The sequence below is a fragment of the Myotis daubentonii genome, chromosome 19, assembly GCF_963259705.1.
Source record: "Myotis daubentonii chromosome 19, mMyoDau2.1, whole genome shotgun sequence".
Classification (NCBI taxonomy): Eukaryota; Metazoa; Chordata; class Mammalia; order Chiroptera; family Vespertilionidae; genus Myotis; species Myotis daubentonii.
This window is the reverse complement of record NC_081858.1, coordinates 15,709,448-15,736,274: the sequence shown is the minus strand read 5'-3', so window position 1 is coordinate 15,736,274 and position 26,827 is coordinate 15,709,448. Positions and strand designations below refer to the sequence as shown.

General features: G+C 54.2%; 1 protein-coding gene across 2 annotated transcripts in view; it reads left to right on the top strand.

The window, feature by feature from the left end:
* FEZ1 (fasciculation and elongation protein zeta 1) overlaps nucleotides 1-17,740 on the top strand; it is a 77,450-nt gene extending 59,710 nt beyond the window's left edge. For both annotated transcript variants that reach the window (XM_059675782.1, XM_059675781.1), the window contains 7 exons: nucleotides 3,003-3,089; nucleotides 5,210-5,378; nucleotides 9,012-9,283; nucleotides 10,398-10,478; nucleotides 11,855-11,930; nucleotides 16,023-16,088; nucleotides 17,394-17,740. In XM_059675782.1, coding sequence (XP_059531765.1) covers nucleotides 3,003-3,089; nucleotides 5,210-5,378; nucleotides 9,012-9,283; nucleotides 10,398-10,478; nucleotides 11,855-11,930; nucleotides 16,023-16,088; nucleotides 17,394-17,410 — 768 coding nt within the window. In that variant the 3' untranslated portion in view covers nucleotides 17,411-17,740. The remainder of the gene's footprint in view (nucleotides 1-3,002; nucleotides 3,090-5,209; nucleotides 5,379-9,011; nucleotides 9,284-10,397; nucleotides 10,479-11,854; nucleotides 11,931-16,022; nucleotides 16,089-17,393) is intronic.
* The last annotated feature ends 9,087 nt before the right edge of the window (nucleotides 17,741-26,827 follow it).

Here is a 26,827-nt window from a genome sequence, read left to right as displayed (position 1 = left end):
GAGGAGGGCAGGCCAGGGACAGGGTGGATGTGGTGAAAGCAGACAGGGGAGGGGGAAGCCACGTGTAGGAGAGAAAGGAGCCGGGCTTTCTGGGGAATACTCTGTGGGTGCTTATTTTATTTTATTTTATTTTATTTCATTTTATTTTTTTAATTTTTAGCGGCAGACTTCTGAGATCCGAGAAACGATGGTGAGTTCATAGTACTAGGAACTCATGGTAACTTTCACAGGCTTGTAATTGATTTTCAAATCTCTTTTAACCCAAGTCTGGCAAATCAGATTATAGGCTTCGTGCCAGAGAGGGGAGAGGAGGGAGAGCTCTAAGAGGCATCCACGCCACTGCCTGTAACATTTGAACACCAGGGGATCTGTCCCCAAAGGCTCCCTGCCCGCCCTCCGCCAGGGGCGCACACACCCGGGGGCCCCGGGAAGGGAGATGGCATGGTTGAAAGGTGCAGTATTATTTAGAAGGAAACCCACGAAAATCGGCCACCTTTCAGAATGGGAACCATCCATTTTAAAAAGACTTAATGTAAAAAAAAAAAAATCTGGTTATAGATTAACACTTGCTGTCAGATGCTTATAAAAAGTAATCCAAACAGAAAACCAAAAGCTCTGTTTTCCCTAGAAGTCGACTTCTACAACAGGGCTTTCTGGCCCTAAATAAGTTCTGCAGGGAAGGCAGGGGTGGGTGGTGGGAAGAGATCAACCAACGAACTTGTATGCATATGTGTATAACCCAGGGACACAGACAGTAGTGTGGTGAAGGCCTAGGGCAGTGGTCGGCAAACTCATCAGTCAACAGAGCCAAATATCAACAGCACAACAATTGAAATTTCTTTTGAGAGCCAAATTTTTTAAACTTAAACTATATAGGTAGATACATTGTTATTAACTTCATTAGGGTGCTCCTAAGCTGGCCTTTGCTAAAATGTCCTCAGTCTGATGGAGGTACATTCGCTGAGGTCAACCCCTTCCCACTCTCCCATCCACACTCGTCTCGTATACTTGTTTCGTCTGTCTCCTTTCGTTCATCCTCTCTATATGCCCAAACCATCTCAACATACCTTTCTCGATCCTTGACACTACATCTTCTTTCACTCCACAACGTTCCCTAAAATTAACTTAATAAACTTTACTTAAAGTTTTAAGTCAACTTCGCACTGTATGCGCGCGCCCGCACGTGGTATTTTGTGGAAGAGCCACACTCAAGGGGCCAAAGAGCCGCATGTGGCTTGCGAGTCTCAGTTTGCCGACCACTGGCCTAGGGCAGCAGGGGGTGGGGGTGGGGTGAATGGGGGGGTGGAGGAGGGCTAGAAGGGGTCAATAGGGAGAAAAGGGATCATATGTAATACTTTCAACAAAAAAAGATCTAAAAAAATAAATAAATAAATTGTAGCATTAAAAAAAAATTCAACAAAGAAAAAAAAAAAAAAGAAAAAAAAAGAGAGAGTGTGGTTGGGAACAGCTGTGGCTCCGGGAGGTGTGTCCGCGTGGCGGGAAGCCGGGACACCAGGTGGCTCCCACAGGTGGTGGACTTGGCAGGCACAGGAGCATCTGGGTTCCACAGCAGAAATAGATGTCACCATCTGGCGCACAGCCCCACAGACAACCCCATTCCCTCCCAGTCCGACCCCTGAGCCAGGCTGAGCGCAGATGGCATTTAATATCCGCTTGATTAACTTTTTTCTGCCATAGTCCTGGTTTTAAGCAAATGGAGACAGACGGTGTGTGTTTTGTTAGGGGTGTCTGCCAAGGTGGCGCCCAGTGAAGAGGGAACGGTTTCTAAGGACAGACCGCGTCTGGCAGGACTGCTGGGGTTGGAACCGGGGTGTTTCCTCTTAGAACGGGAAAGCGTAACCCGGGAAAGAGGCCGCTGGGCGTGCCAGCCCCTGGCGAGCAAGCAGAACTGGTTCCTGGATGGCACGGCCTCTGCCGAAAGATCCTCTGAGGGCACAGCGCCAGCTCCTGTGTGACTTGCAGTTCTGCAGAGGCCGCTGGTTTGGTGTTCAGTGGTTGATGTTCTGCAGGATGTGGACATAAAGGGCAGACCGTGGCCGTCTCGGATGCGGTCAGGAAAGCCCGATAGGCTATGGCTACCTGTCGACAGCAACATCTACGATCTCCATGGTAGTGAACGTTCAGAATCTTACGTGGGATTGTGGGATTTTGGAGACGCAGGGCAGGTGATTGATGTTTTTTGTTGCTGGGTTTGCCTGTTAGTTCACGTGGTCAGGCTGTTCGGGGGGGGGGCATGTCCCAGACGGATCCGTTACATCCTCCACCAGCTGTGACACCTAGATTCCCATAACGGGATGGTATTTCACCCGATCCTAAAAGCATGACTGTTGAGACTGGAGAAGCCCATCCTTTATTTTATTATTTTTTTTAAATATGTTTTTTATTGATTTCAGAGAGAGGAAGGGAGAGGGAAAGAGAGACAGAAACATCAATGATGAGAGAGAAGCATGGATCGGCTGCCTCCTGCACGCCCCACAGTGGGGATTGAGCCCACAACCCAGGCATGTGCCCTGACCGGAAATCGAACCGTGACCTCCTGGTTCATAGGTTGACGCTCAACCACTGAGCCACGCTGGCCGGGCGAGAAGCCTATCCTTTAAAATGCCTAATGAAGTGAATTCTGGAAACCAACTCCCGGGTCGCAGCTCCAATCTACATGAGCAGGCCTTCGCTGCAGGCGTCAGTCGCAGCATCACTCACCTTGAGAAGGTTCCTGTTCACACAAGGATGACCCATCTGTGGGTCAAAGAACAGCTGCTCCCCCTGAGTCAGAAGGTGCGGCCACGCATCCCTCCTTGTCTTTTTTCTGACCACCCGCGCTCAGGGACGCACGGGTGTGGCAGTGCGCGTGGGAGAGAGACGGAACGCTGACGCCTCTGCAGACTCCCCTTTCCCCAGTGGATGCTGGAGTGGCCCCGTTGTAGAGACTAGAGAGAATCCTAGCTCTGCTGATGTCAATCAGAATTCCCTCCCCCCTTCAGATCCATGACAAAGAGGAGGAAGAGTTCAATGAGAAGAGTGAGCACGATTCTGGGATCAACGAGGAGCCTCTACTCACAGCAGATCAGGTATGAGCATCTCCCGCGGTTCTTGGGATATTTTTCTTTTTTAAAATTAATTTCTTTTTTTGTTGTTGTTCTTGGAATTTAAAAAAATATATTTTTATTGATTTCAAAGAGGAAGGGAGAGGGAAAGAGAGACAGAAACATCAATAATGAGAGAGAATCATGGATCGGCTGCCTCCTGCACACCCCGCATCGGGAATCGAGCCCGCAACCCGGACATGTGCCCTGACCGGGAATTGAACCGCGACCTCCTGGTTCATAGGTCGATGCTCAACCATGGAGCAACACCAGCCAGGCAGGAATTTTTTTTTTTTTTAATGGCGAAAACATTTAAGATAATATACTTGTCACATCCATTTAAGGCAGAAGAAAAACGTATGGTCTCGCGGTGACTGTGTTGATGACTTGGAGTGTCTTTCAGAAGGGATTTCGTTTCTCCTTATGCCTCAGTTTGCCCACCTGCTGTAAACAGGAACATAACTCCGGGCGCTTGGGTTGGGTGGGCTCCGTGGTGGGTAACAGCCAGAGGCAGGCCCAGTGTTTACTGACTCTACTTCCTGCTAAAACTCTTATTTAATTCACGTGCTTGGAGTCCAGATACTGAAACCAGGGCCCCAAACACCTGTTCTTCCACAAACGGAAGTGGTAGGTGAGGCTTTTGCACGATGGCTATTTCTCTGTTTCACAGAACACAGAGGACGCTGAGCCTTCCAAGAGGCGTCTTAGAGACACTTGTGTCTCTGTTTGTAAAAAAATGAAAAAGGATAGCGCTTCACATTTGATTGCGTTGATTGCATTTTGGCTTTAATAATTTATTGCCGAAGGAGAATAATGCTGCCTCTCTGGCTTCCTTAGCCAACCTTTCAGTCAACAAATACTTATGGGTGGTTGTTTTGAGCAGGCACCATGCACGTTTTTTTCACAGAATAATTCAGACAAGCCCCACCGGGAGCCGGGGAAGCCAGAAAGAGCTCTTCAGTAAAAGGAGCTCTTTGGTGTCTGTGGCCAAAGGTGGGATATAAATAGGTAAGGATCAAGAGATCGAAGGGAACCAGATGGAAAACACAGGCGCTACCAGTTAATTCTTGTGAATTTTAGGAGAAATCCGATGCTACCCGCTCTGAGATGAAGAGAAACTCAGCTGTCCAGTGCTGAAGGCGCTTGTCATTCGATTGCATCCTGTGCGTGGCGTTCAGTAGTCAGAGATGGGGTGTCCCCTGAATGTACTAGCACAGATGAGAAGGTTGGGGACTCAACAGCCATTATTCTATAGGAGGGGACGGCATGTCTTCTTATCTTTGGTCCAGCCTAACACGGAGACCCCAGCCCAGTGGCCTTGGAGCCGGAGCCTGTCACGGCATCGACAGCAGACAGATGCAGAAATCAGGGCGCTGCGGTGACCAGGCTCATCCGTGGGGTCCTTCGGAAGTAGCCTTTGCTTATTCGCTTTATGAGCAAACGATGAATGTGCGAAGTCGCTCACCCCATTCCTTTTGGCCGCCATCTAACATCACTCTCACTCCAGGAGCTGCCCCCTCCCAGTCCAGATCAGAGCTGGGTTTCTTACCTCTTTTCTGCTCCCTACACCCTGCATATCCTTTCATTCCTTTAGGATCTCTATTTCCGCTTGTTGCCAGGCAGTTTTCGTTCCTGTGTAAAACCTGGAGAAATCGCCATTTCCTCCCAAGTGGGAAAAAAAAAACCCTCCACATTTTGAGTTGTGTTGTTGTTTTTTCCCCAGTCATAGGCACTGTGACAACGAATGGGCTGGGTTTCGTGTTAAAGCGGATGAAACATTTCCCCACTTAGACACAAAGCGCTCAGCACATTGAAGTCAGGTTCCCTTCCAGGCAGCTCTGCTTCCTTCCCCGAAAGCGTCGTGTTTCCAATAAAGCACCCAGCCGAATGCTGTTCTTGGGAGACACTTTGCATGAAAGGAAGGAGCGTGTCTAAGCCGTAGGTCAGGCCTATTTTTATTATTATTTAATACGTATTAAGGAACAGCACCGCTTTAGGAATTTTACGGACAGCAAGTCAGACCTGTCCTTACCCGACCCAAATCCCAGCCAGAATGTCCCTCCAGCAGAGGACAGGCCACTGAGCCTCCTGTGGGCCGTCCCCAGGTCATCGAGGAGATCGAGGAAATGATGCAGAACTCCCCGGACCCTGAGGAGGAGGAGGAGGCCCTGGAGGAGGAGGACGGCGCCGAAACTTCCTCCCAGGCGGACTCGGTGCTCCTGCAGGAGATGCAGGCCTTGACCCAGACCTTCAACAACAACTGGTCCTATGAAGGTGAGGGCCGGGGGCGGGCTCGCCCAGGACGGACCCCTGCCCCGGGCCAGGCGCTGGGCACGTGCCTCACTGTAGCTAGTAGAACCTCGCATCCAGGGAGTTGGCAACTCCTTCTTACTGGGCATTGGGAGAGAAGGTAGCACTTTTTGGAAAATTAAAATGGTAAAACGGAGCAAAGAACATGACTTAATCGATGAGAACCCCCTACAAAAGGTAATAATCATGACAGCTCATGTTTTTGGAGTGCTTCCTACATGCTACCTTATTCTAAGATGTCCTACGAATAATGTCATTTCATCCCCACACCAACTTCAGGACTGAGCTGAGTGTTCTGAGAGGTTAAGCGACTTGGGCCACTGTTACAGAAATATGATTAAAAACAAAACCTCCTTCCCACCCAGAGAAGCTTTCCACAGAAGCAGAGAATGCAAACAGTTCTGTCCTTGGATAAGCATGAAGCCAGAGTGTGAGGCACGTCATGAGCAGCCGCTGAAGGGGCTGCAGAACCAGAAAGAAATCGCCCTGTTGTCTAGAGCCCAGGGGATGCCATGTGCTCCATTCATTACGCTCTGCAGTTTGGAGTCAGGCCACACCATCCTCCTTGGTGATTACTCTTCTTTCTTTTCCATTGATATTTTTCCCATTGATTTTTAGAGAGAGTGAAAGAGAGCGGTGGAGGGACAGAGAGAGAGAGAGAGAGAGAGAGAGAGAGAGAGAGAGAGGAACACTGATGTGTCATATTGATTGGTTGCCTCCCCCATGCACCCTGACCAGGGCTGGAACCTGCAATCCAGGTATGTGCCCTTGACTAGGAATTGAACCCGCGACCCTCGGTGCGTAGGCCGGCACTCTAACCACTGAGCAACTTGGCCAGGGCGATGCTTACTTTCAAAGCAGTGACTCCCTGGTTCTATTTTTTTTTTTCCTCTTCTCCACTCCATTTTCCTCCCATCTTTTCCCTCCCATATCCTCCCTTCTCTCTCCTGCCTTCCTCTCTCTCTCTTTTTTTTATAAATTAAATCTTTATTGTTCAGATTATTACAGTTGTTCCTCTTCCCCCCCCCCCCATAGCTCCCCTCCACCCGGTTCCCACCCCATCCTCTGCCCCACTGTCCTCATCCATAGGTGTACGATTTTTGTCCAGTCTCTTCCCGCACCCCCACACCCCTTCCCCCCCCCCTGAGAATAGTCAGTCCACCCCCTTTCTGCGCCCCTGATTCTATTATATTCACCTCTTGACTCTCTGGTTCTTGAGGAAACATTCCTGAGTCCTGAGACAGGCAGGAGCTTTATTCGGCCGTGAAAACGAGTGGCATGCATTTGAAAAGGACAGAGAAAGCAGTTCTGAAAGGAGAGGGAGGTAAGGGAGAGGGAACGTCCCACCCTTATTTCCAACAGCCTCTTCTTTTCCCCTTGCATTTCCCCTCACACCACATTCCAGCGGAAGGGCTGGAGCCCAAACTGAAGCCAGATGGGTCAACTCCAGAGTCCACACTCTGTGTATCGTACTGATTCTCCGACACAGATCGGTAGTAACTAGGATTGTCCAGAGAAACGGGTGGCTGAGGAGCGAAATGACAAGATGCAGCACAGCAAAGGCTAAGCTGGGTATGAATGCCATCAGCCCGCAGGGAGGATGAAGCTCCTGCTGGAGGGTACACCCATGGGGTGGGGTGATGGGGACTCGGAAACGGAGAGAGAAGGTGGGTGGGTCTGGGTAGAAAGATCGGTCCAAACAAGGGTTAGAATAGTGGTAAAAACGGAGGCGTGAGCTGAAGAACTGATGGGAAGCGAGCCTGGCTGTAGGAATCGAGGCAGGGCGTGACCGGCCGGAGAAATCCGTGCGGAGCTGAGCGATGGAGCGCACTTGGCTGTGGAGCTGCCTTCACAGCTGCCAGGTCAGGCCATTCCCAGCCACACAAAGGCCCAAACACAGAGAAGCTCAGCCAGGGACTCGCGAAGGCAGCTGCAATGCGGAGTGAAATGGCAAACGCAGAAGGAGGAGGGCCGCTCTCGGAACGAGATAAAGGGGAAGTATCCGGGCAAAGCAGACACGAAAAGGGGAGGGACATGGATGCTGAGGCAGAAAGAAGAGATGCCGTTAGAAAGGGGTCCATTGCCATGAGTCCATTTTAGATGAAGAGGCCTCCGGGGACAGGAATTCAAATAAAGTGACCTGGGTCTCCTGATCTCGGGTCCCCTTCCCCTTTCCTGACGGTGGCAGACCACTCTCTCTCTTTTTTCTTTATTTCAAGAAAAACGATCTTAAATATAATAATGTTACATGCAATAAACATTAACATCTCAAGAAAAACAATTTTAAATATAATAATGTTAGATTCAATAAACACCAATTATTCAAGAAAAATTATCTTAAATATAATACTAGAGGCCCAGTGCACAAAATTCGTGCACTCGGGGTAGGGGTGTCCCTCAGCCCAGCCTGCGCCCTCTCGCAATCTGGGAGCCCGCAGGGGATGTCCAACTGATGGCTTAGGCCCGCACCCCGCGGAGAGTGGGCCTAAGCCTGCTGTTGTTCATCCTTAGTGCTGATGCGGAGGTGAGAGAGGTTCCCGTCACTGCCGCTGCGCTCGCCAGCCATGAGCCCGGCTTCTGGCTGAGCGGAGCTCCCCCTGTGGGAGCGCACTGACCACCAGGGGGCAGACACTCCACACAGGAGCTGCCTGGAGCGTTTGCCCCCTGGTGGTCAGTGCGCATCATAGCGACCGGTCGTGCCACTGTTGGGTCCATATTAGCCTTTTATTATATAGGATTACATGCAATAGCAGACCACTCTCCTCCCACTCGCCAGGGTTCACTTTCCTCTCTGAGTAGCCCGGCTTCTGCACACTTCCCCCACTTTTGAATGCAGGCACTGCCACACGGGACTGCCGGTGAGAGAGGGCCTCTGTGTGTCCTCTGCTAATTTCGCTGCCGGCTTGGTCAGCTCCTGGGAATCAGCACACCTGCTATTGCTCTTTAGCCCCAATGCCAAAACCCCCTCTGGTTTTTTTTTGTTTAAAATATTTTTTATTGATTTCAGAGAGGAAGGGAGAGAGAGAGAGAGAGAGAGAGAGAGAGAGAGAGAGAGAGAGAGAGAAACATCAATGATGAGAATTATTGATCAGCTGCCTCTTGCACATCCCACACTGGGGATTGAGCCTGCAACCCCGGGCATGTGCCCTGACCGGGAATCGAACCGGGACCTTCTGGTTCATAGGTCGATGCGCAACCACCGCACCGTGCTGGCTGGGCCTAAAACCTCCTCTTTATGCTCCTTCCCGCCCCACCCTTGACCCATTTCACACAAGGAATAGTGTAGAAACAGGACAGTTTGGAAGACAGAACAAGGGATCAAGAAGCCACCTGTCTGTCCACACACTTTTTTGTGGGCAGAGTCCACTGGCTTCTTTGGGGGCTTTCTCTCCTTCCCCCTTTGCTTCCCCCCGAGGGCTGTCTTTTCTGCGGACAGCACACTGGCCCCGCCCTTCCCGGCACACCCTGACGACGACGTGGTGAAGGTCTCTCCTGGCCCTCTGCGGAGTGGGAAGGGGTCTCCCCTCGAAGGGCCGTCCCACCTCTGCAGCGGCTCGGGCTCGGCTGCAGGTGCCACCTGTGGGCGTCTCCCCACAGGACTGAGGCGCATGTCCGGGTCGGAGCTGACCGAGCTGCTGGACCAGGTGGAGGGCGCCATCCGCGACTTCTCGGAGGAGCTGGTGCAGCAGCTGGCCCGCCGGGATGAGCTGGAGTTCGAGAAGGAGGTGAAGAACTCCTTCATCACGGTGCTGATCGAGGTGCAGAACAAGCAGAAGGAGCAGCGAGAGCTGATGAAGAAGAGGCGGAAAGAGAAAGGCCTGAGCCTGCAGAGCGGCCGCATGGAGAAGGGGAGCCAGATGCCCCTCAAGGTACGTGAGCACCCAGCCGGGAGCCTGTGCGCCCCCCTCGAACCCGGCACTGCAGGTCCCGGGACCAGCCCTGCAGCGGACAAGAACAGACTTCTCCTGCGCAGTGGCTGGTGGGACACAAACACCATCGCATAGGTTCTCTTGGTCAAGACCTTGGAAAGTGGGGTGAGGGCATTTAGGGTTGAGAAGCGGAGCCCCGGGACTCTGGGCGCCGTCCCGACTCCCCTCGCTCGGGTGCGGGTGGGTGTTTCAGGACCGAAATGGTGGTGCTTCCCTGGTCCACGGACAGGATCCTTCAGAGCAGAGGCTCAACCAGGGAATCCGAATCACCTGGGGAGGTTTCTCAGGCGCCGCCACCTGCGCTCCGGCCACCTGGGCGCTGGCCTCGCTGTGTGCATTTGGAACAGCATCTCCGATAAGGGCAGCTGCTTGACAACTGCCCTTCTCTCTCTTTTTAAAAAAGTATACTTGATTTTTCAGAGATGAGGAGAGAGAGAGACAGAGAGAGAGAGAGAGAAAGAGAGAGAGAGAGAGTGAGTCATTGATCGGCTGCCTCCTGCATGCTCCCTACTGGAGATCGAGCCCGCAACCCAGGCATGTGTCCTGACCGGGAATCGAACCCTGACCTCCTGGTTCATAGGTCGATGCTCCACCACTGAGCCACACCGGCCGGGCCATCTGCTCTTCTCAGTGGCTGAGCATTTTGTTCTCTTCCCTACGATATCTGCATCAGCGTCTGTCCAGGTTTTACTGTACTGCTTCACTTTACACAGGAAACAGTAGAGTAAAATGTGGGAGTGCGTGGGGGTTTGCTACCCTGGGGGGGGGCGGGGCGGGGTGACTCATTTAGATAAGAGTCTTCCACCTGTTTATTCTCCCAGGTTTCCATTCTGGCCTGTCTTAGCCCAGGTCTTCCACTTACTTTTAGTCCCAGCACTCTGGGCAGTGACCTGGGCAGTGTGGCAGCTCAGGGGTCCGGGCGGTGGAGAGAGGACACAGGCGGGGGGGGGGGGCGGGAGGGGCGGGGGACGGGGAGGGGGCGGCGGGGGGCGGAGGGGGGGCAGAGGGGGCCGTGGAGCGGGAAGCAGCGGCTCTTCTTGGTCTCCCCCCCCAGCGCTTCAGCATGGAGGGCATCTCCAGCATCCTGCAGAGCAGCATCCGCCAGACCTTCGGCTCCTCGGGGACTGACAAGCAGGTACGGCTGTCTCCCTGGTCCCCGCTGCCCCAGCAGAGCGGGGAGTGGGGGTTCCATAGGACGATCCCGGCACTCGGGCCAGGGCGGTCCCCCGACTTGCTTCCCTCTGGAGGAGGAGGAACGTGTCTTTGGAAAGGTGAACCGTTCCCTGAGCTCCAGGACGCGTGGAGAAAGCTTAAAAGTCGACACTGCGCGTAGCCCTACAAGTCAGCTTGTTTTAAGAACAAAATGCGTGAAAAGGGAAACGCATTCGATGATCGATGAGTCCACCACGCGGGTCGCCAGCGGACCAGCCCCCCCAGGCCCGCGCCTTTAGCCGCCCACTCGGCCTGTCGCCCGCGCTGGGGCATCTGCGGGTCGGTCCGTTGAGTCGGCTACCTGCCTGAGAAGCATTTCTGGTCCCTTGTAGGCAGCGCTCGAAACGTTTACTGCGGACCTGCTATGCGCCCAGCTCTGTCGCTAGGCCCTCAGGTGCCAAGATGAGCAAGTCCTCCCCCCCAACCCCACCCCCACCCTCACGGCGTGCACCATCTGATAGAGATGCCTGTGTAAACGGATGAGTGTGGAATAAGTGCGCATGCATTGTGTGCGTCTCACACACACACTTGCAGCTGGGTCCCGTGTTAGAATTCTAGGACGCGTGATGGGAAGAGATTTTGGGAACATCTAACTCAGACCCCTCATTTCTCAGCGGCGAGAACTGAGGCCCAGAGAGAGGAGCCAGGGTTTCCCCAAGGCCACTCGGCTGGTGTGTGGGAGAGCCCCCTGGCACAGCCACGACTAACACCGAAGCCTCTGGCTTTGGGTCTGGAGGTCTCACCCACTCTGCCCGGTGCCCCCAGGGCCCTTCACCTCCTTCGGGCCCAGGGCCCCCGATACCCCACTGGGTTGTCCCCAAGATGATGTTGTTGTAGAAGCGCCGCACACCCAGCAGAGGGCGCAAATCCAACATTCAAGGCCCAGGGTGTGGTTGAGGTTCTCTGGCCTGTCATTCGGACAGAAGAGAAGCCAGCCATTCATTCTCAAATTGCACTGCGAAGGCTAAGAAGATACAAGACCCTCTCGTTGCTCTCAGCCCCGATGAGAAACATCGCACCCGGACTTTTAAATAAGCAGAGTTCCTAATCCCCGGAAAATGCCCAAGTTGGAACGGAGGGACGTTTTTCCTGGGGGATACGGGCAAGTCTTAGCTTTCAAGAGACACTCCCCCCCAAACAGAAGGTCCTGAGACACCGGTGTGTGAACTACACGGGTGCGGCGGTGAACGCGCCCTTTGACGGAGCGTGTTTCTTAGAGGAAAGCCCGCCCCCGCGCGGGTGGTCCCGCGTGGCTCGCCCCGGAGGCCCGCGGCTCAAGCGCATGCGTTTGTCTCCTAGTATCTGAACACCGTCATCCCCTACGAGAGGAAGGCCTCGCCTCCGTCCGTGGAAGACCTGCAGATGCTGACCAACAGTGAGTAGCGCCCTTCCCCAGCCAGGTCAGCCGCTCGATGCCCCGCATCCCTCCCTGTGAGTCGCACCCTGGGTGCCTCGGCCCGAGATGTCCCAGACGGGTGGGTGTCAGGCGGCCAGACTGTGCTCCGTGTCCCGGCCTCCCTGGCCCCGAAGCAGGGGTGAGATCACAGTGCTCTGCGGTAATGCCCCGCGCGGTCTTGTCTCTCCCGGTGTCTGTAAGGCACCAGATTTGCCAGGAGAAGAAAGTGAGCTGGGGAACGAGGTGGCGGAGGGGTGGAGGGGTGGAGGGGTGGGGTGCATCGTGTGCAGCGACTGTCTGGGTCACCCAGCAGTCCTCAGGTTTTGCATTCTCTGCCTTGCCCGCCTGTTCCCCCTCTGCAACTGGAGGATGCCGCTGATCTGAACGTGTGGCCATCCCCCCCACCCCCCCACCCCCGCCCCGCCCCCAGCAGGGAGCGCAGTCCCTGGGACTGGCTGTCTCTTTAAAGAGAAGCCACGTGTCTTGGGTGGGGTAAGGCTGACGGGAAAGAAGAGTGTGGTTCCCCTCCACTTTGGCTCTCCTGTCAAAATAGTAATAAATATTCTGAGCTTAGGGGGGAAAGTGTGTAAAAAAGAGCCGTTGGGAGGCAACATGTCTTTATGTCCATCTAACACGACAAGCCCCCGAAGGGCCAGGGCGCGTGGTGTTGGCCATCCGTCGGCTTGGTTCTTGTAGGAAGCGGATCCTAGGCTGAGGTGTGACAGGCTCCGTGCATCAGGAGTCCATCTCCCTGGCAACCGTGCGCTGCTTGAGTGACAGACTAGCGGACCCAGCCGGCCGCAGGGCGACCTGGTACCCCAGGGGATGGGGAGAGGCGCTTCCTCTGTTCAGCGGAGGGAGACGGATGCCTGCTGGGCCCAGTGCTAAAGGGGACCCACCGTTCTCATTTCTCCCAATTTGGAAAACCAAGGCAGGTTCTGGTAAACAGAAATCTCGCCGACATCAAGAGCTGCTGAGCCCTCGGGAATCTGGAATCGTGAATTCAAAAGGCATTGGCTTCCTCTAGGCTCGTTTTTTTTTGAACTCCTTCATTTGCATAAATATGCACTAAGAATTTTTTTTTTTTAAGGGAGCAGATAGAGATGAGCTGACATTTACAGGTGTTGTGTTTTCACAAGCAGTAAGCGTTTGGAAAATAAATTGGACAGATGATGAAGGCTGATCTATGTAAGGAACTCTATCATGGTCCCCACAAAAGGAGGAGCTGTTCATTCATGCACACCCATTGCGGGATGCAGCGCGAAATCCTTTCATTCTGATTAAAAAGCTGTGGGTTAGTTTACATTTTCTAAGTTCACTTAGAAAGTTATCGCTCGAGTAGATCGCTCATTTAGAATACGCTGGGAAAGCGAACAAAGGAAAAGAAATACTTCATTGTTCCCTTGGCTGTGGTTTCTATGTTGGTGTTTTTCAGCCATAATATTTAATGTCTTTTTCATGGAGTTGGGATTATGCTGGCTATAAAATTTTGCAGCACGATTTTAATCACGCCCGTTAACATTTGGTTAACATTTTTAAAATGGCTCTCTCTTCTATCATGTGGATATACATTCCAATATTTTATTCTTTTGAAAAGGAAAAAGCTGCCATCTTTTCTGAACGCCAATTCTGTAGGTTATGAAAGCCCTTTTTTTTTTTTATTTTTATGCCAAATCTTTGTATGGATTTACGAACAGTATCTCCTCTTTACTCCCAAATGGGCCAAAGACCAGCTCTGAGGCCTGGGCACCCCATACATTTTGGGTTTTGGGAACCAACTTAGACCCATATCGATGGAGTGCACTTACTGTATTTTTACGGCTACCTTCTTGGTGCGGCGTCTGGCCTGCCCATGCTCAGTTGCAGAGCATTCCCAGCCTATTCTGTGGAGATGAGTACATGTCTCCAAACACAGAAGAAACCAACACCGGCAGGGCCTCAGGCTTGGTCTCTTTCCCGACCTGGCCGCTGACTCCAGCTCGGTTCCGACCCACCCACTTCTGGTTTCTGGAATCAAGTTGCGTGAAACTGGGCAAAGAAACCCATGGAGACCAGGGACATGGAGATGGACTGGGTGCCTCTGTTGTCAGGGCTGCCGCCTGACCTGGGATCAGTGCCGGCTGATCGTTATTCTTCTCTCCGTTTGCAAGAAGTAATAGGTGCTCATTGAAAAAAGCCAGGCACTGTGGGCATATGACATAGAAAGGAGCTTCCCCCCTGGTCTCACTCCAGAAATAACCACTTTGAACAGTTTCATGCACTTTCTTCCAGATATTTCTGTGAGTATTAGCATTTATTTAAGTTAGTACATAATGTCCTGTGGCCTTCTCTCTTCACTGTTAAGGATGTCTGGCACATACAGATCTCTCTCCTTTTTCATAAAGACTACACGGGGATAGAGTTTATTGAAGGAATCGATTGGAAGACCCTCCCCCCGCCCCCCCCCCCCCCATTTCTTGGGACTATAAACAAGATCCAGCTACTTTCTTGAAGGGTTTCCTACAAAGCTGACTTCTACAGTGTGGATTATGAACATGAGAAGATGCTTTTGGCAGCGAGAACAGGTGTTAGCCCGGTGCGTCAGACTGGACCTGGGTTCGGCACTTGAGTTCTGTCTAGGAAAGAATTCAAACCCAAGACTCAAACTATAAGAGAAAGTGTATGTAGAACGTCACAGACGCAGAAGTGAGCTGTGGTGGAAGAAATGGGCCCAGGAAACACGTTAGAGGCAAAAGGGGTCCCTTGGAGCTCAGGAGGGAGAGGGGTGAAGGTGAGGCACCTGGGGACAGAGGTGGGGGTGAGAAAGGTGTGTCAATGCCCCCCCTCACTCCCCCTCCCCAGAGGCTGGCTCTTCTGCTCTAAGGGCTTTTAAGGGCGGGATTTCAGGGGAGGCCCCAGGGGAGGGTCCCCATAGAATAGTCATCAGCTTCCCAGGTGTGTCCTGTCAGGGTTCTGGTCTCCACTGCTTGGCCGGTGCATCTGGTCCTTAGGTCAGCCCCTGCATTGCTCAGTCTGGTTTTGCTGCTGTTCTGGGCCTGGAGCTGAGACACCGCTGGGGCCTAGCTGTGTCTGATGGTCAGAACCTCCTTGTCCTGGTGGCTCACTACTTCAGGGCTGTTCTCCGGCCCCTTGTTCATTCCCCCTCTAAGGGGGTCTAACCCACATGACTAGCAACATGCCAGGGGAGGAAACTCAGGGGGGCGCCCCAGCCACATGACCAGCGATAGGCTAGTGGGGAAAGGTCACCCTGAGGGTGAGGATGTTGCTTTCCCAGTTTTGCCTGTTGCTAGGCACCTGGGGCTTTCCGCCCTGGTGACCTTCTGCACCTGGCCTCGCTCTGCTCACCTCTGTCTGACTGCCCACCACAGTGCTACCTAGTGCAATAACAGAAAAAGCTACTTTAAACACTTTGATAAAAAGCCTTTGGGCTTGAATAACATCCCCATTTGCTTCCAGTGGAGTCACGTCCTGTTTCAACAGGAAATCTTAAATCAGGTCCTTGAGGGTCCAGACGTCTCTTGCGTTTCCACAAATTCTAGCACCATGATGGGCGTAACAGAAAATGAGTATTTGTGAGATGGAGTTTATTGGCTATTAATAAATTGGGGGCGCAGGAATTTTCTAATAATATGTAAATAGAATGTCTTTAGAGACAGTGTTATTGGTTATCCAGCGATGTGACAACTATTATTCTAACATTTAGGTTGACTGCACCAGAAAACGGATTCTTTTTAAAAATTTATGTATTTATTTGTTTGTATGATTATTAAAGTCATATACTTAGGAGATGATGTGGACGTTATAGACGAGCAAAAAAAAAAAAAAAGTGAGAGATAAAGGAAAACAAGAAAATAAAGCCACCGTAGGCCTCTGCCTCTTGGTAGCTCAGCACCACCACCATGCGGAACACTGACCCTGGACAGAAGCTTCTAGACTTTTGCTCAATACTCAACAAAGGTCTGGCCCCCCCGAATCATTTCTCACTCTCCTTGGGTGGGTGGGTTGTTCGGCCCTAGAAGCCAGCTGTATGCCTTGAAGGTTCCTTAGCTCACCTGTCTTCTCCTCCCCCAGTTCTCTTCGCCATGAAGGAGGATAATGAAAAGGTGCCCACTTTGCTAACGGACTACATTTTAAAAGGTAAGAGGCCCGGCCAGCGTGGCTCGGTGGTTGAGCGTTGACTTGCGAACCAGGAGGTCGTGGTCTGATTCCAGGTCAGGGCACATGCCCGGGTTTCAGGCTCGATCCCCAATAGGAGGCGAGCAGGAGGCAGCCGATGAATGATTCTCTCTCATCACTGACGCCTCTATCTCTCTCTCCCTCTCCCATCCTCTCTGAAATCAATTAAAAAAAAAATTTAAGAGCAGCCCAGCTCTCAGGAGCAGAGATCCCCTCGGGTCCCTCCCCTGACTCCTGCAGGCAGTGTGGGATCCCTGTGCAGCCCCCCAGCGGGGCAGGGCCAGGGGCAGCGAGTGGACAGTTGTGAGGCCTCCCCGTGGTGGGGTGTTGCCTGGGGATGTTTGTTGCTTGGAGGCCTGAGAAGGAGATGCCAGCTCTCCGAGTCACCAGATGACTGAATGCGAGAAGCAGCCACACCAACAAAAGGCTGACTGTGCCCCTTCTGTGGACCTGGGCTCTTTCGTTGGAAAAAACAGAGCCTGGGGATACGATGAATAGTTTCCAGCTCCCAAAACCGCTGTGCTGGGGGGTTAGGCCTGCAGCACATGAATTTTGGGGACACACGCCTTCAGCCTGTTGTCAATCACCCACAGCCTTCGCCCTGCACGCACACCACCCGGTACAGTTTCCAGAGCTTGTGCAGCCCAGCCAGGAACCTCTGCCGCGTATCGTGTCCGTCAGGATCAGAGAGATGGTCTTGCGTTTCTGCAGGAGGAATTTAGGCTAAACATTGGGAAGCACTTCTGACTCTGAAAGGTTGTGAAAGAGCAGCAGATGTCTCAGAGGACATTTTCGAAGGCGGTTGATAGAAATGGGTCTGTGAGTCTGGGAACCTGAGGGCTAGACTCTCCCCCCACATGACCCACTGAAATGTCACTGAATTCATAAAACGAATTAACATTTACTGAGCACCTTCTACTCGCCTCTGAGCAGCCCTCCGGGGCGGGCAAAGGCACCGTCTATTGTCCACGTGAAGAAACGAGTCGGGTGAGGTAGGCTCCCTAAGGCGGTAGAATTGGAAACAGCGGACCCAGGATTTGAATCCAGGCAGCTGGGCGCCTATTGCACCAAACCACCAGCTCCCATCGGCTCTTCCTTCTGGAAGAGCCACAGGCCACTGCGACTACTCCTGGTTCTGGGGGGCAGTTCTCCGCTCGGCATGCTGGTGGGGAGCTGGTCTGCCTGCTCTGGGCCAGGGCCCCGTGGGCGGCAGGTCCTGGCCCCCGCACTGTGCGTTGACCTCTGTCCTCTCCTCTCTCTTTCCAGTGCTCTGTCCTACCTAACCCTGCCCTTGGGAGCAGCCTTGCCGCGGGGGGTCACTGAGCAAGAGTCATTCCATCCCTGGGACCGCATGACGCCACGTGACCTCCGACGTGTGTATAAACGTGCAGAGCTTAACTGGATAAACCACGAGCAGGCGCGGGCCCTGGGCTGTGGTTGCTTCTAGTCCTATAACCATTGGATGCATGACAAGGGCAGGGCCGGGCGCCGCCTGCTCTCCGCCGGCGTGGGGGGAGGCAGCCGCTCTCACACTCATTATGTAGTCCGCCCCCGGCCCTCAAAAACAGCTTACACTTTAACACTAATTTTGAAATAAACCTTCATTTAATTAATATTCTCCACGTGCTTTGGAGTGTGATGTCCAGCGGCCCCCCCATTGCAAACCCTCCAGGGAAAGGATGAGCAGCCCCTCCACGTGCTGGCTGTGGCCCGCGTGGGCCGGCCGCCGGGTGCTGGGGCCGGGAGCGTGGGTGCGCCCTGGAGTGGAGGTCGGGATGGGCTGCACCTGGTACCGATGGAGGCGGAGCCGTCCACGGGCTGGGCTGTCAGACCTGGCGCCTCGGCAACTGTAGGGGGCGCTGCAGGGCGCGTGGCGGGCGCGTCCCGCGAGAGGCTGTCGGAGGAGGGGCCAGCTGGGAAGTTAGCAGGTGGACAGGGGGCTCGGGGCGCGGGCAGGCGCTGGGCACCTCTGCGGGGACGGCCAGATGGGCTCCGGGGGGAGCCGGCAGCCCCCGCCCAGGGACCCGGAGGCTCGGGTCGGAGGGAGGCAGCTCTGCTGAGCTGTTGGAGGGGGATTTCGGCTGCCTTCGTGACTGTCTCCAACGGCCCCTGGGAAGCGCATCCTAGGACCGTGCATGCCCGGCCCGGCCCTTCCTGCAAACCTAGCGGCCCAGCAGCTATGCCCGCTACGGGCTGGCTCCATCCTTGGGGCTGCAACCGCCAGCCTTGCCTGACCGGTAGGTGAATGCTAATTCGTGGCTTGATGTTACACCGGAACTCTCCTGCCTTCCATCTTCTGGCCGGAATGATATTAACCTGCCCATTTCCACAGCCCCGTCTGAAAAACAAACTTTTATCGAGCCCTGGCTAAGCCCTCTCCCAGCATCGCACGTCACAGCGCCCCCGTGTGGTGATGCGGCAGCGTCGCCCCGCTGTCCTCTCCGGGGAGGGGAGGCCGAGAGGCGGAGGGTTTTGCACGCGGAGCCAGAGCCAGAGCCAGAGGGGCCCTCGGCCTCTTGTCCATTAGACTCCCACCCCCTCCGAGGAGCTCGTGTTTGTGGAATGAAAGGTGCCACGTGGAAAGCTCTATTGGTCACCCTGGCAGCTCTACAGGAGGCCAGGGGTCCACGCAGGTGCCCACAGCAGCCACCCTGGGTGCCCGCGCCTCACTTCCTGGGCCTCCCCTGCCCTGGGAGCAGCAGGCGTCTCCCCCGGGGTGAGGGGGGCTCCCCCCCAGGGGAGCTGTCCCCCGCGCCTGCAGCGCTGACTCAGGCGTCTGCACGGAACTGACCGTGTGTGGACGGAGCCCCGGCTGCTACCACAGCAGACAGGTGCCCATGCAGAGCCGCAGGTGCATGTAAGTACCAGGCTTGGCCAAAAGCGCGGCTTCCGTTCTGCATTGCTTGGCACCGTGGCTAAGGTTGCGGGGTCACGGGTGTGAGGTCATGCGCGACTTAACCCCGCTGCGGTGGGGCTTTCACCAGGCTCAGCAAAGGGGGGGCAGGCGCTCACTTCCCCAGTTTCCCTGCCAGCAGGTGCCCGAAGCAGCGGAGGCAGCTCATCAAGGCCAAGGCTGCAGAGAGAATCTCCCGGTCAGGGAGGCACTCCGCCGGGGGGAGGTGCGTCTAGGAGGGGAGGGGGGGAGGGGACGGGGAGCAGCGGCTCCCCTGTTCTTCCTTTCGTCCACGCAGGCGTCGGAGGGGATATTCAATCAATGTCTCATGCTTTGCATTGCCCGTCCCTCTGTCTGCTAATCAGGGTGTGGGGCCCAGGCCAGTAGCACTGACAGCACCTGGGAACTCGTTAGAAACGCAAAACCTCCGCCGCCCACACTCCCTGAGTCAGAAGCTGCATTGCAACAAAGCCTGCAGACTATTGTTGTTGTTTTCGACTTTTATAATTCATTTATTAAATGCATCGGGGTGACATTGGTGAACATGAACATATAGGTTTCAGGTGTGGGTGTGTCTGTTACAAGATCTGTATGTTGCACCGTGTGCCCCACCCAGAGTCGAAACTCCTTGTATTAGGACCCCCTGCTCCCCCTACCCCCTTCCCTCTGGCAACCACCCCCCTGCTGTTTGTGTTCACGAGTGTCAGTTTCATCGCCCACACGTGGGTGAAATCATGGTTCTTAGCTTTTTCTGGCTGACTTATTCCACTTAGCATAATGCTCTCAGGGTCCATCCGCGTCCTTGCAAATGGCGCTATTTCACCCTTTCTTGTGGCTGAGTAGCATTCCATTGTGTTTATGAACCACAACTTCCTACCCAGTCCTCTGTCGCAGGGCGCTTTGGTGGTCTCCATGTCTTGGCCACCGCGAATAGCGCTGCAGTGAACACAGGGGTGCATGTATCTTTGCGGATACATGATTTTGATTTTTTCGGGTGTACACCCAGGAGTGGGATTGCTGGGTCCTGTGGTAGCTCTATTCTTAATTTTTTGAGGAGTCGCCAGACTGCATCCCCACCAGCAGGGAATGAGGGTCCCTTTCCCCCCCAGCCTCTCTGACACTCGTTACTGCTTGTTCGCTGATAATGGCCACCCTGACAGGTGTGAGGTGCTCTCTCCCTGTGGTTTTGGTTCGGCTTTCCCTGCCCGTGGACAGTTGGTATTTGCATTAAGTTTCGGAGAAGCTGTGCTCTAGGTTTTTGTTGTTGCTGGAGCCCCGACTCTCAGAGGCCGCACCTGAGGAGAGCACGGGTAGCGTGAGTCACAGGTGAACGCAATTCTCTCCGCCAGCGTCCTCCTAGGACCGTGGGAGGCATTCCACGGGTGGAGCGATGCTTCAGACCCGTCTGTCTTGGTTGTAAAAGTCAGGTCCTGCCCTAGCCAGTTTTGCTCAGTGGATAGTGTCGCCCTGCGGAGTGAAGGGTCCCAGTCTGATTCCGGTCAAGGGCACATGCCTGGGTTGCGGGCTTGATCCCCAGTGGGCGGCGTGCAGGAGGCAGCCGATCAATGATTCTCTCTCATCGTTGACGTTTCTCTCTTTCTCCCCTTCTCCCTTCCTCTCTGAAGACAGTAAAAACAAAACAAAAACCGCAGGTCCAATGTAAGAGGGCCACACTCAGCAAGGAGTGCAGAGGGCAAGGTCTGCAGGGGGCCCTCCTGGGAGCCAGGAGGTGGGTCTGGCTAGTGGGCTGTGTGACTGGGGTGTGTGCCCATCAACGAAAGGCCCGGATGTGGGTGTTGCAAAGCCCAACCCAGTCTCGGTCGTGGCATCGTCACCGCGGAGCCAGACGCCAGCCTTCACTGGTGTAGAGCCGAGCCCCAAGCCGGGGAGGCCAAGCCGTTTCCCAAATGGCTGAGCCCCACATTTCGTCTTTGTTTTTTGGTTTCAGGATGGGAGGCAGATGTGGTATCTCAGAAAGAAAAGCCAAAGGAAGGGTGTGGGGCCCTGGAGTTTGGGGGATAAATTGATTGCCTGTCTCCAGCTCGGGGTCAGGGAGGGAGAGACTGGCCGGCCGGCCAGGGGGCAGGCGCCATCCTGCAGGCCATTTAGGGTGAATGTGCGCCCATTCCAACTGGCATCTGTGAGTGCACCCGTGGGCGTGTTTGAGCACCTAGGGACCTCGCCACGGCGGGCACTGGCAGTGCAGCAAAGTGGCAGCAGGGGGCGCCCCGGTGCCCAGCTTCCCTTGAAGCTGAGGCAGGAACTGGCAGAGGCTGCCTGGCTTCCTGGATGCAGGCCAGGAGACTCTCCTGGCCCCGCGGCCTCCCTGATTAGTATTCGCGGGGAGGAGAGAAGTGAAGGCTGCTCTTGGAGCAGAGGCTCGTGGTCTTGATGGCGCCTGATTGTTTATTTCCTCGGGAGGAGGCGAGAACTGCGCCTGAGCTCTGCCCTCCTCCTCCCTTCACTGGAGAGGGAGGCAGGGGCCACTGCAGACCTGCCGGTGCGGCCTTGCCTTCCTATTAGTGCCTTTCTTTTAAGAGAACAAGGAGCCACCTTAGCCCACAGCTCAGCAGCTCCACACCCTGCCCAAGCCCTCATGCATATTCATCCTGCTTCAAAGAGCACAGCATGGAATATGCAAATGAGCCAGGCAGGAGCTGGTTGGCATTTTGATAATAGCTTTGTCTGAAAAACCCGAGACATAGGCACATCTAGTTTCTCTCTTTCTCTCCCTCTCCCCCCTCCCCCTCTCTCCCTTCCCCCTCCCTCCCTCCCTCCCTCCTTCTCTCTCTCCTCTACCCTGTGTCCCCCTCTTCATTCTCTTCTCTCTCTCAACCTGCCAGAGAAGAGGACAGTGAATCACAGAACCGGAGCAGCACATCAGTCAAGAGCTGGGAGTCGGTATTCCGGCCATTGTGTTACCACCTGATCTCTCTTCCTCCTTGAACAGCCTCACTCTGATTCCCCCCGACGAGAGTGGTGCCCAGTCTGACTGCCCGGCTGCCCTCTGCTCTCAGCGGACCCTTCCCACCTTGTCTGGGTGCTCATTCTCTCTCTCTCCCTCTCCTCCCCTTTCCCCCCTTCCGCCCCTCTCCCCCAGAGATGAGCTCCCTTCTCTTTGTTCTTCCTCCACCTTCCACCTGCTTCTTCCCTCCCTCTCAGCAGTCAAGCCTGAAAAGCACCCAGAACCTGGCCGTGCCCTCGGACAGGCCGGGGGGAATCGCCTGCACAGACCGGGTGAGGAAGGCTGGATGTCAGCTGTCATCACTGACATCAATCTCTGACACGTGACCATTAGAACAGCCCAGTGGGCCTGCTGCCGCCACCTCCTTTCCGGGTCTGTGGACGGTCAGCAGAAGCCACTCCCAGACTAGGGCATGGCTCCTGGACAGTTTGCAGAGCAACTTCTTCTCCTTCTCCTTCTTTAAATATATTTTTATTGATTTCAGAGAGGAAGGGAGAGGGAAAGAGAAAGAAACATCAATGACCAGAATCATTGACCAGCTGCCTCCTGCACGCCCCCTACTGGGGATTGAGCCCACAACCCAAGCATGTGCCCTTGACCTGAATCGAACCTGGGACCTTCCAGTCCGCAGGTCCGAGGCTCTATCCACTGAGCCAAACCAGCCAGGGCTGCAGAGCAACTTCTTAAGCTCAGAGGCGCTAGGTCCCCCCGCCCCCCAAGATGTAGATGGCCCAAGCTAGGAGACGCTGGGCGCTGGGCGCGTGTGGGAGAAGCGGGCTGAGGTTCGGACCCACATCTCTGAGTGTGATTCACCCGCGACCTCAGACGAGAGAAGCAGACGTGGTGCAGGGCCGGGCCTCTGAGGGTTTCGGGGAAGAGGGGCCGCTGCTGAGCCTGCGGGAACCCCCCTGCCCCCCAATCCAGGGTCCGACCTCACGGGAGGAGCCTGTGTCTGGCTTTGGGTGGAAGTCCCGGGTCTACTGCATAGGAGCTACATACATTTTTGTTTGTTTGTTTTTAGCTAAATAATTTTTGAGAACATTATTTAATATCTCCGAGCCCTAGCTTCCTCATTGCGGAAATGGGGACACTAATATTACTCATGATACCAGCGCATCTTCCGGGTTATTTTGAGTCATCTGCAGTATTTAGCATAGATGCTAAGTGCTCAGTCGCTGGTGACTTTTATTTTTACAACTAAACTTTGAAAAACAGAGAAAAGGCTGGCCCTATGGCCTCGTGAGCCTTGGGGATCCGATCATCTTTCCAAGTCAGTGGACACAGAGCCTGAAAACAGCCAAAATGAATCAAAATGCCAGGGGGACCGGACAGGGGACAGAGCTGAGAGGGAGGGGGCAGAGGTGTCACGCAGGCGAAGTGGTGGGGCGTGAAGTGAGATTCACATTGATTCTGCGCTTGGAGAAAAGGCTCCGTTTGCACTGGCAGGGAGACAGGTGGAGCCGGAGGGAGGCAGATCAGGCCGGCGGGCGGTGGACTCGGGCTGCCTCGGAGGTTGGAGAAGGGCCTCACCGGTCTGCCGTGCTGCCCCCCAGGAAGCCGGCCTCGGAGACCCCCCGGACACCGCCCAGCGCGGGTCTCCCTCATCCCCGCAGCTGCAGAAGGCGAGCTCAGGTCGCCTGTGGAGGCTGGAAGCCCGGGGAATGTGGGGAGCTGTTTGGTCTCTCTGCCTGGAGAGGCGTTGGACAGGAAAGGGAGGTGACGACTTACGGTGCTGTGGCCGGTTCCCACACGGGGTGGGCAGGCTGGGTTCGCCGACCCTCAGGGCCCTCCCCAGGGGACGCAGGTTCACTCTGGGCTCCGATCTGGTGTGAGTACAGGGGAGGGGCGGCCCTCCGAGCAGGGGTGTTTCAGCCCCCAGCCACTGCCGGTAGATTCTTTCCTGACACCAGGTGTGGCTGACACAGCCTCCAGAATCTCGGGGTTGGGTGCAGGGGAGATTTTAAAACTGCACCTTGCTTTCCCCCACCCCCCTCATCCTTGGAGATTTTGGTTGGATTCCTGGTCAGGGCACATGCCAGGGTTGCAGACTTGATCCCCAGTCGGGGGCATGCAGGAGGCAGCTGATGAACGATTTTCTCCCATCGTTGATGTTTCCATCTCTTCTCCCTTCCTCTCTGAAATCAATAACAACATATATATATATATATATAGTGTGTGTGTGTGTGTGTGTGTGTGTGTGTGTGTGTTGGCAGTCTAGCCAGTGGAAGCCAGCAGTGGCACCAACCCCAGCTTCTCCAGCAGGTGGGGTGGGGGTGGGGTGGGGGTGGCTGTCCAGGAAGAGGAGCATTCCCCCCGCCCCCCCGAGCCCCACCCCAGGGGGAGCTGGGGAAGCCACTGCACTGTTGGCCATGGGTCTCGAGTTTCACAGCATTTCAAGCGAAGGGGAGCTCAGCGGCCATGTCTGCTGACCCCTCCAGGTGCAGGTGAGGCCGCTCATGTAGATGCCCCGTGTGTAAGGGGGAGTTACTGGCAGGACCTTGGCCAAATCCAGGGGACCCCGTTCTTCCTTTTCCTGCAAAGGAGCCTGGGAGGCCGTGGCTGGACGGAGCGGGCCTTCGATGAGTTGGGTATAATAACATTTTTGCCGTAGTATGGGGGAGCCCCCCTCCCCCCAATCCACAAAATAACAGGCGGACGTGAGCTACGCACACCTGAAGTGAGTTCTCTGACGAGTGCTTGGGTGTAATAAGATGAAAAAAATCTGAAATGAAAAGGTATAATGACATATCCGCAACTGGGGGGAATTGTCTTAAATGGCTGATTGTAATGAGATGTACATAAATTGCAAGGCTTGTAATGAAATGAAAAAAAAAATATTCTTGCCCGATCATACCGGGTGCGATGTCTACACCTGAAATAAGTCGTCTCAGCGCACGGAGTGTAATGAGATGCATATAATTTTAAAGAGTGTAATGAGATGAAAAATAAATCAGGCGCTTGTCTTAAATGAAAGATGTGCTAAGACGCGCACACCTGAAGGGCATTGTCCTAAATGGGCCTCGTTTAACGAGATGCGTTTAATTTGCAAAGGGGCTAAATGAGTCTGGCCCGGAGAGAGGCTGAGAAATAGAAAAGTGGAAGCTACCTACACTTGAACGTGGGGTAATAAACGGGCCTCGGCTGTGGGATGGAACTAAGATGCCGAAGTGGAAATGCAGAGAGTGGGATGCGATCGGCTTCGTCTCTGCCCGTCCTCGGGGATCCCCGGGCCTGTGGTATTCTGCAAAGTGGAGTTAGCCCCCAGCCGGTGCCTGGCACAGAGTGGGCGCCTGTGAATGTTTACGAGTGAATACCTGGCGCAGCGGGCTGTGGTGGATAAAGCAAAAGGAAGTGAAGTCAAGGCACTGCTAAAGGCAACAGAAACCTAGTTTCCGAGAGCAGTGTTTCTCAGAGTCTTCAGGCATCTTGCCTCGAACCCGGAAAAGACGGTTGTGGGGCCTAATCTGCATGTACAACAAGCACCCCTGGTTGCTTTAGGCCCCGGGCTCAGGATGCCCTAGAGGGACAGGTAGGCAGGTAGCACAGGCGTGAAGATGTCTGAATGGAAGACACAGGTAGACTTTTGCATCTGATGGGAGGAGTGTCTTCACTTCCACAAACAAATACATCATCTCCATTTTTTTTCCTCCAAGGCAGAGCCCTCCTGCCCTATTTGCTTTACTCTTAAAAAATATTTTATCGATTTCAGAAATGAAGGGAGAGAGAGAGGGAGAGAAATATCAACGATGAGAGAGAACCATTGATTGGCTGCCTCCTGCAGGCTCCCTACTGGGGATTGAGCCAAAACCCAGGCATGTGCTCTTGACTGGAATCGAACCGTGAACTTCTGCTTCATAGGTCGATGCTCAACCATTGAGCCACACCAGCAGGGTTATTTTCTTACTCTTGATGGAGCAATAAGCAGACATAAATATTTCCCTTATTAAAAACAACCACTCTAACATCGGAGAGAAACACACACACACACACACACACACACACACACACACACACACACACAAAGGGAGAGGAGAGAAGCATAGCCAACCAATGAGCCAAGCACTTAGGGACAGCTGATCATCAGTGGCGGCTGACCCGCAGGCTCAGTGTTGAGACCACGCAGGGCCACTATCACGGTACCCGAGACCACGGCGTAAGGGGCAGCAGTGATCCGAGCACCCAACTGCATCCGTGTGGGACTGTAGGTCCCGAGCTGCCTCATGGCCTGATGTCTCGAGAGAGACCAGGAGTCTGCATTTTTATGTGCAACTTTTTAATTTTTAATTGTTGGCACAAAAAACTAAAAACCAATGTATGGTCCAAACACAACGTGCCGGCGAGCAGACTTTGACCTGAACTCCATCCACATTTGACCTGAGAGCCTCCTGCTTTGCAACTCAGGATAGATACTAAAGTTCGAGGCCACTCCCAGAATCAGGTCATAGTGTCACCATTACGGGGATCTCCTGAGCACACTGTCTACGTGAATGTAAAGTCCCTCAAGGCAAGAGCCTTGTCCTTGCTGGTCACAGCTGTACCCTTGGTATCTGCAACTGCCCGGGACAGAGTCAGTGCTCAGTGAATGCAGGTTGGATGCATGGGTCCAAGCAGGCTGCCAGGTGACAGTGTCATGGCCCTCATCCTGCCATATCCAAGGCAGTAGAGGGGTCCCTTGGTCAAGGAAGCATAGCTCTGGCCATCAACTCCCTGGAGTGGGGGCCTCCAAACCGGGAAGGTCTGGGATGGGTGTCGGGCCGGAAATTAGTCTGAAGAGTTCCCAGGGCCCTGATGTCAGAGCTCTATGGGGGGCGGAGGGAGATAAGGAACTCTCCCTCCCACTCT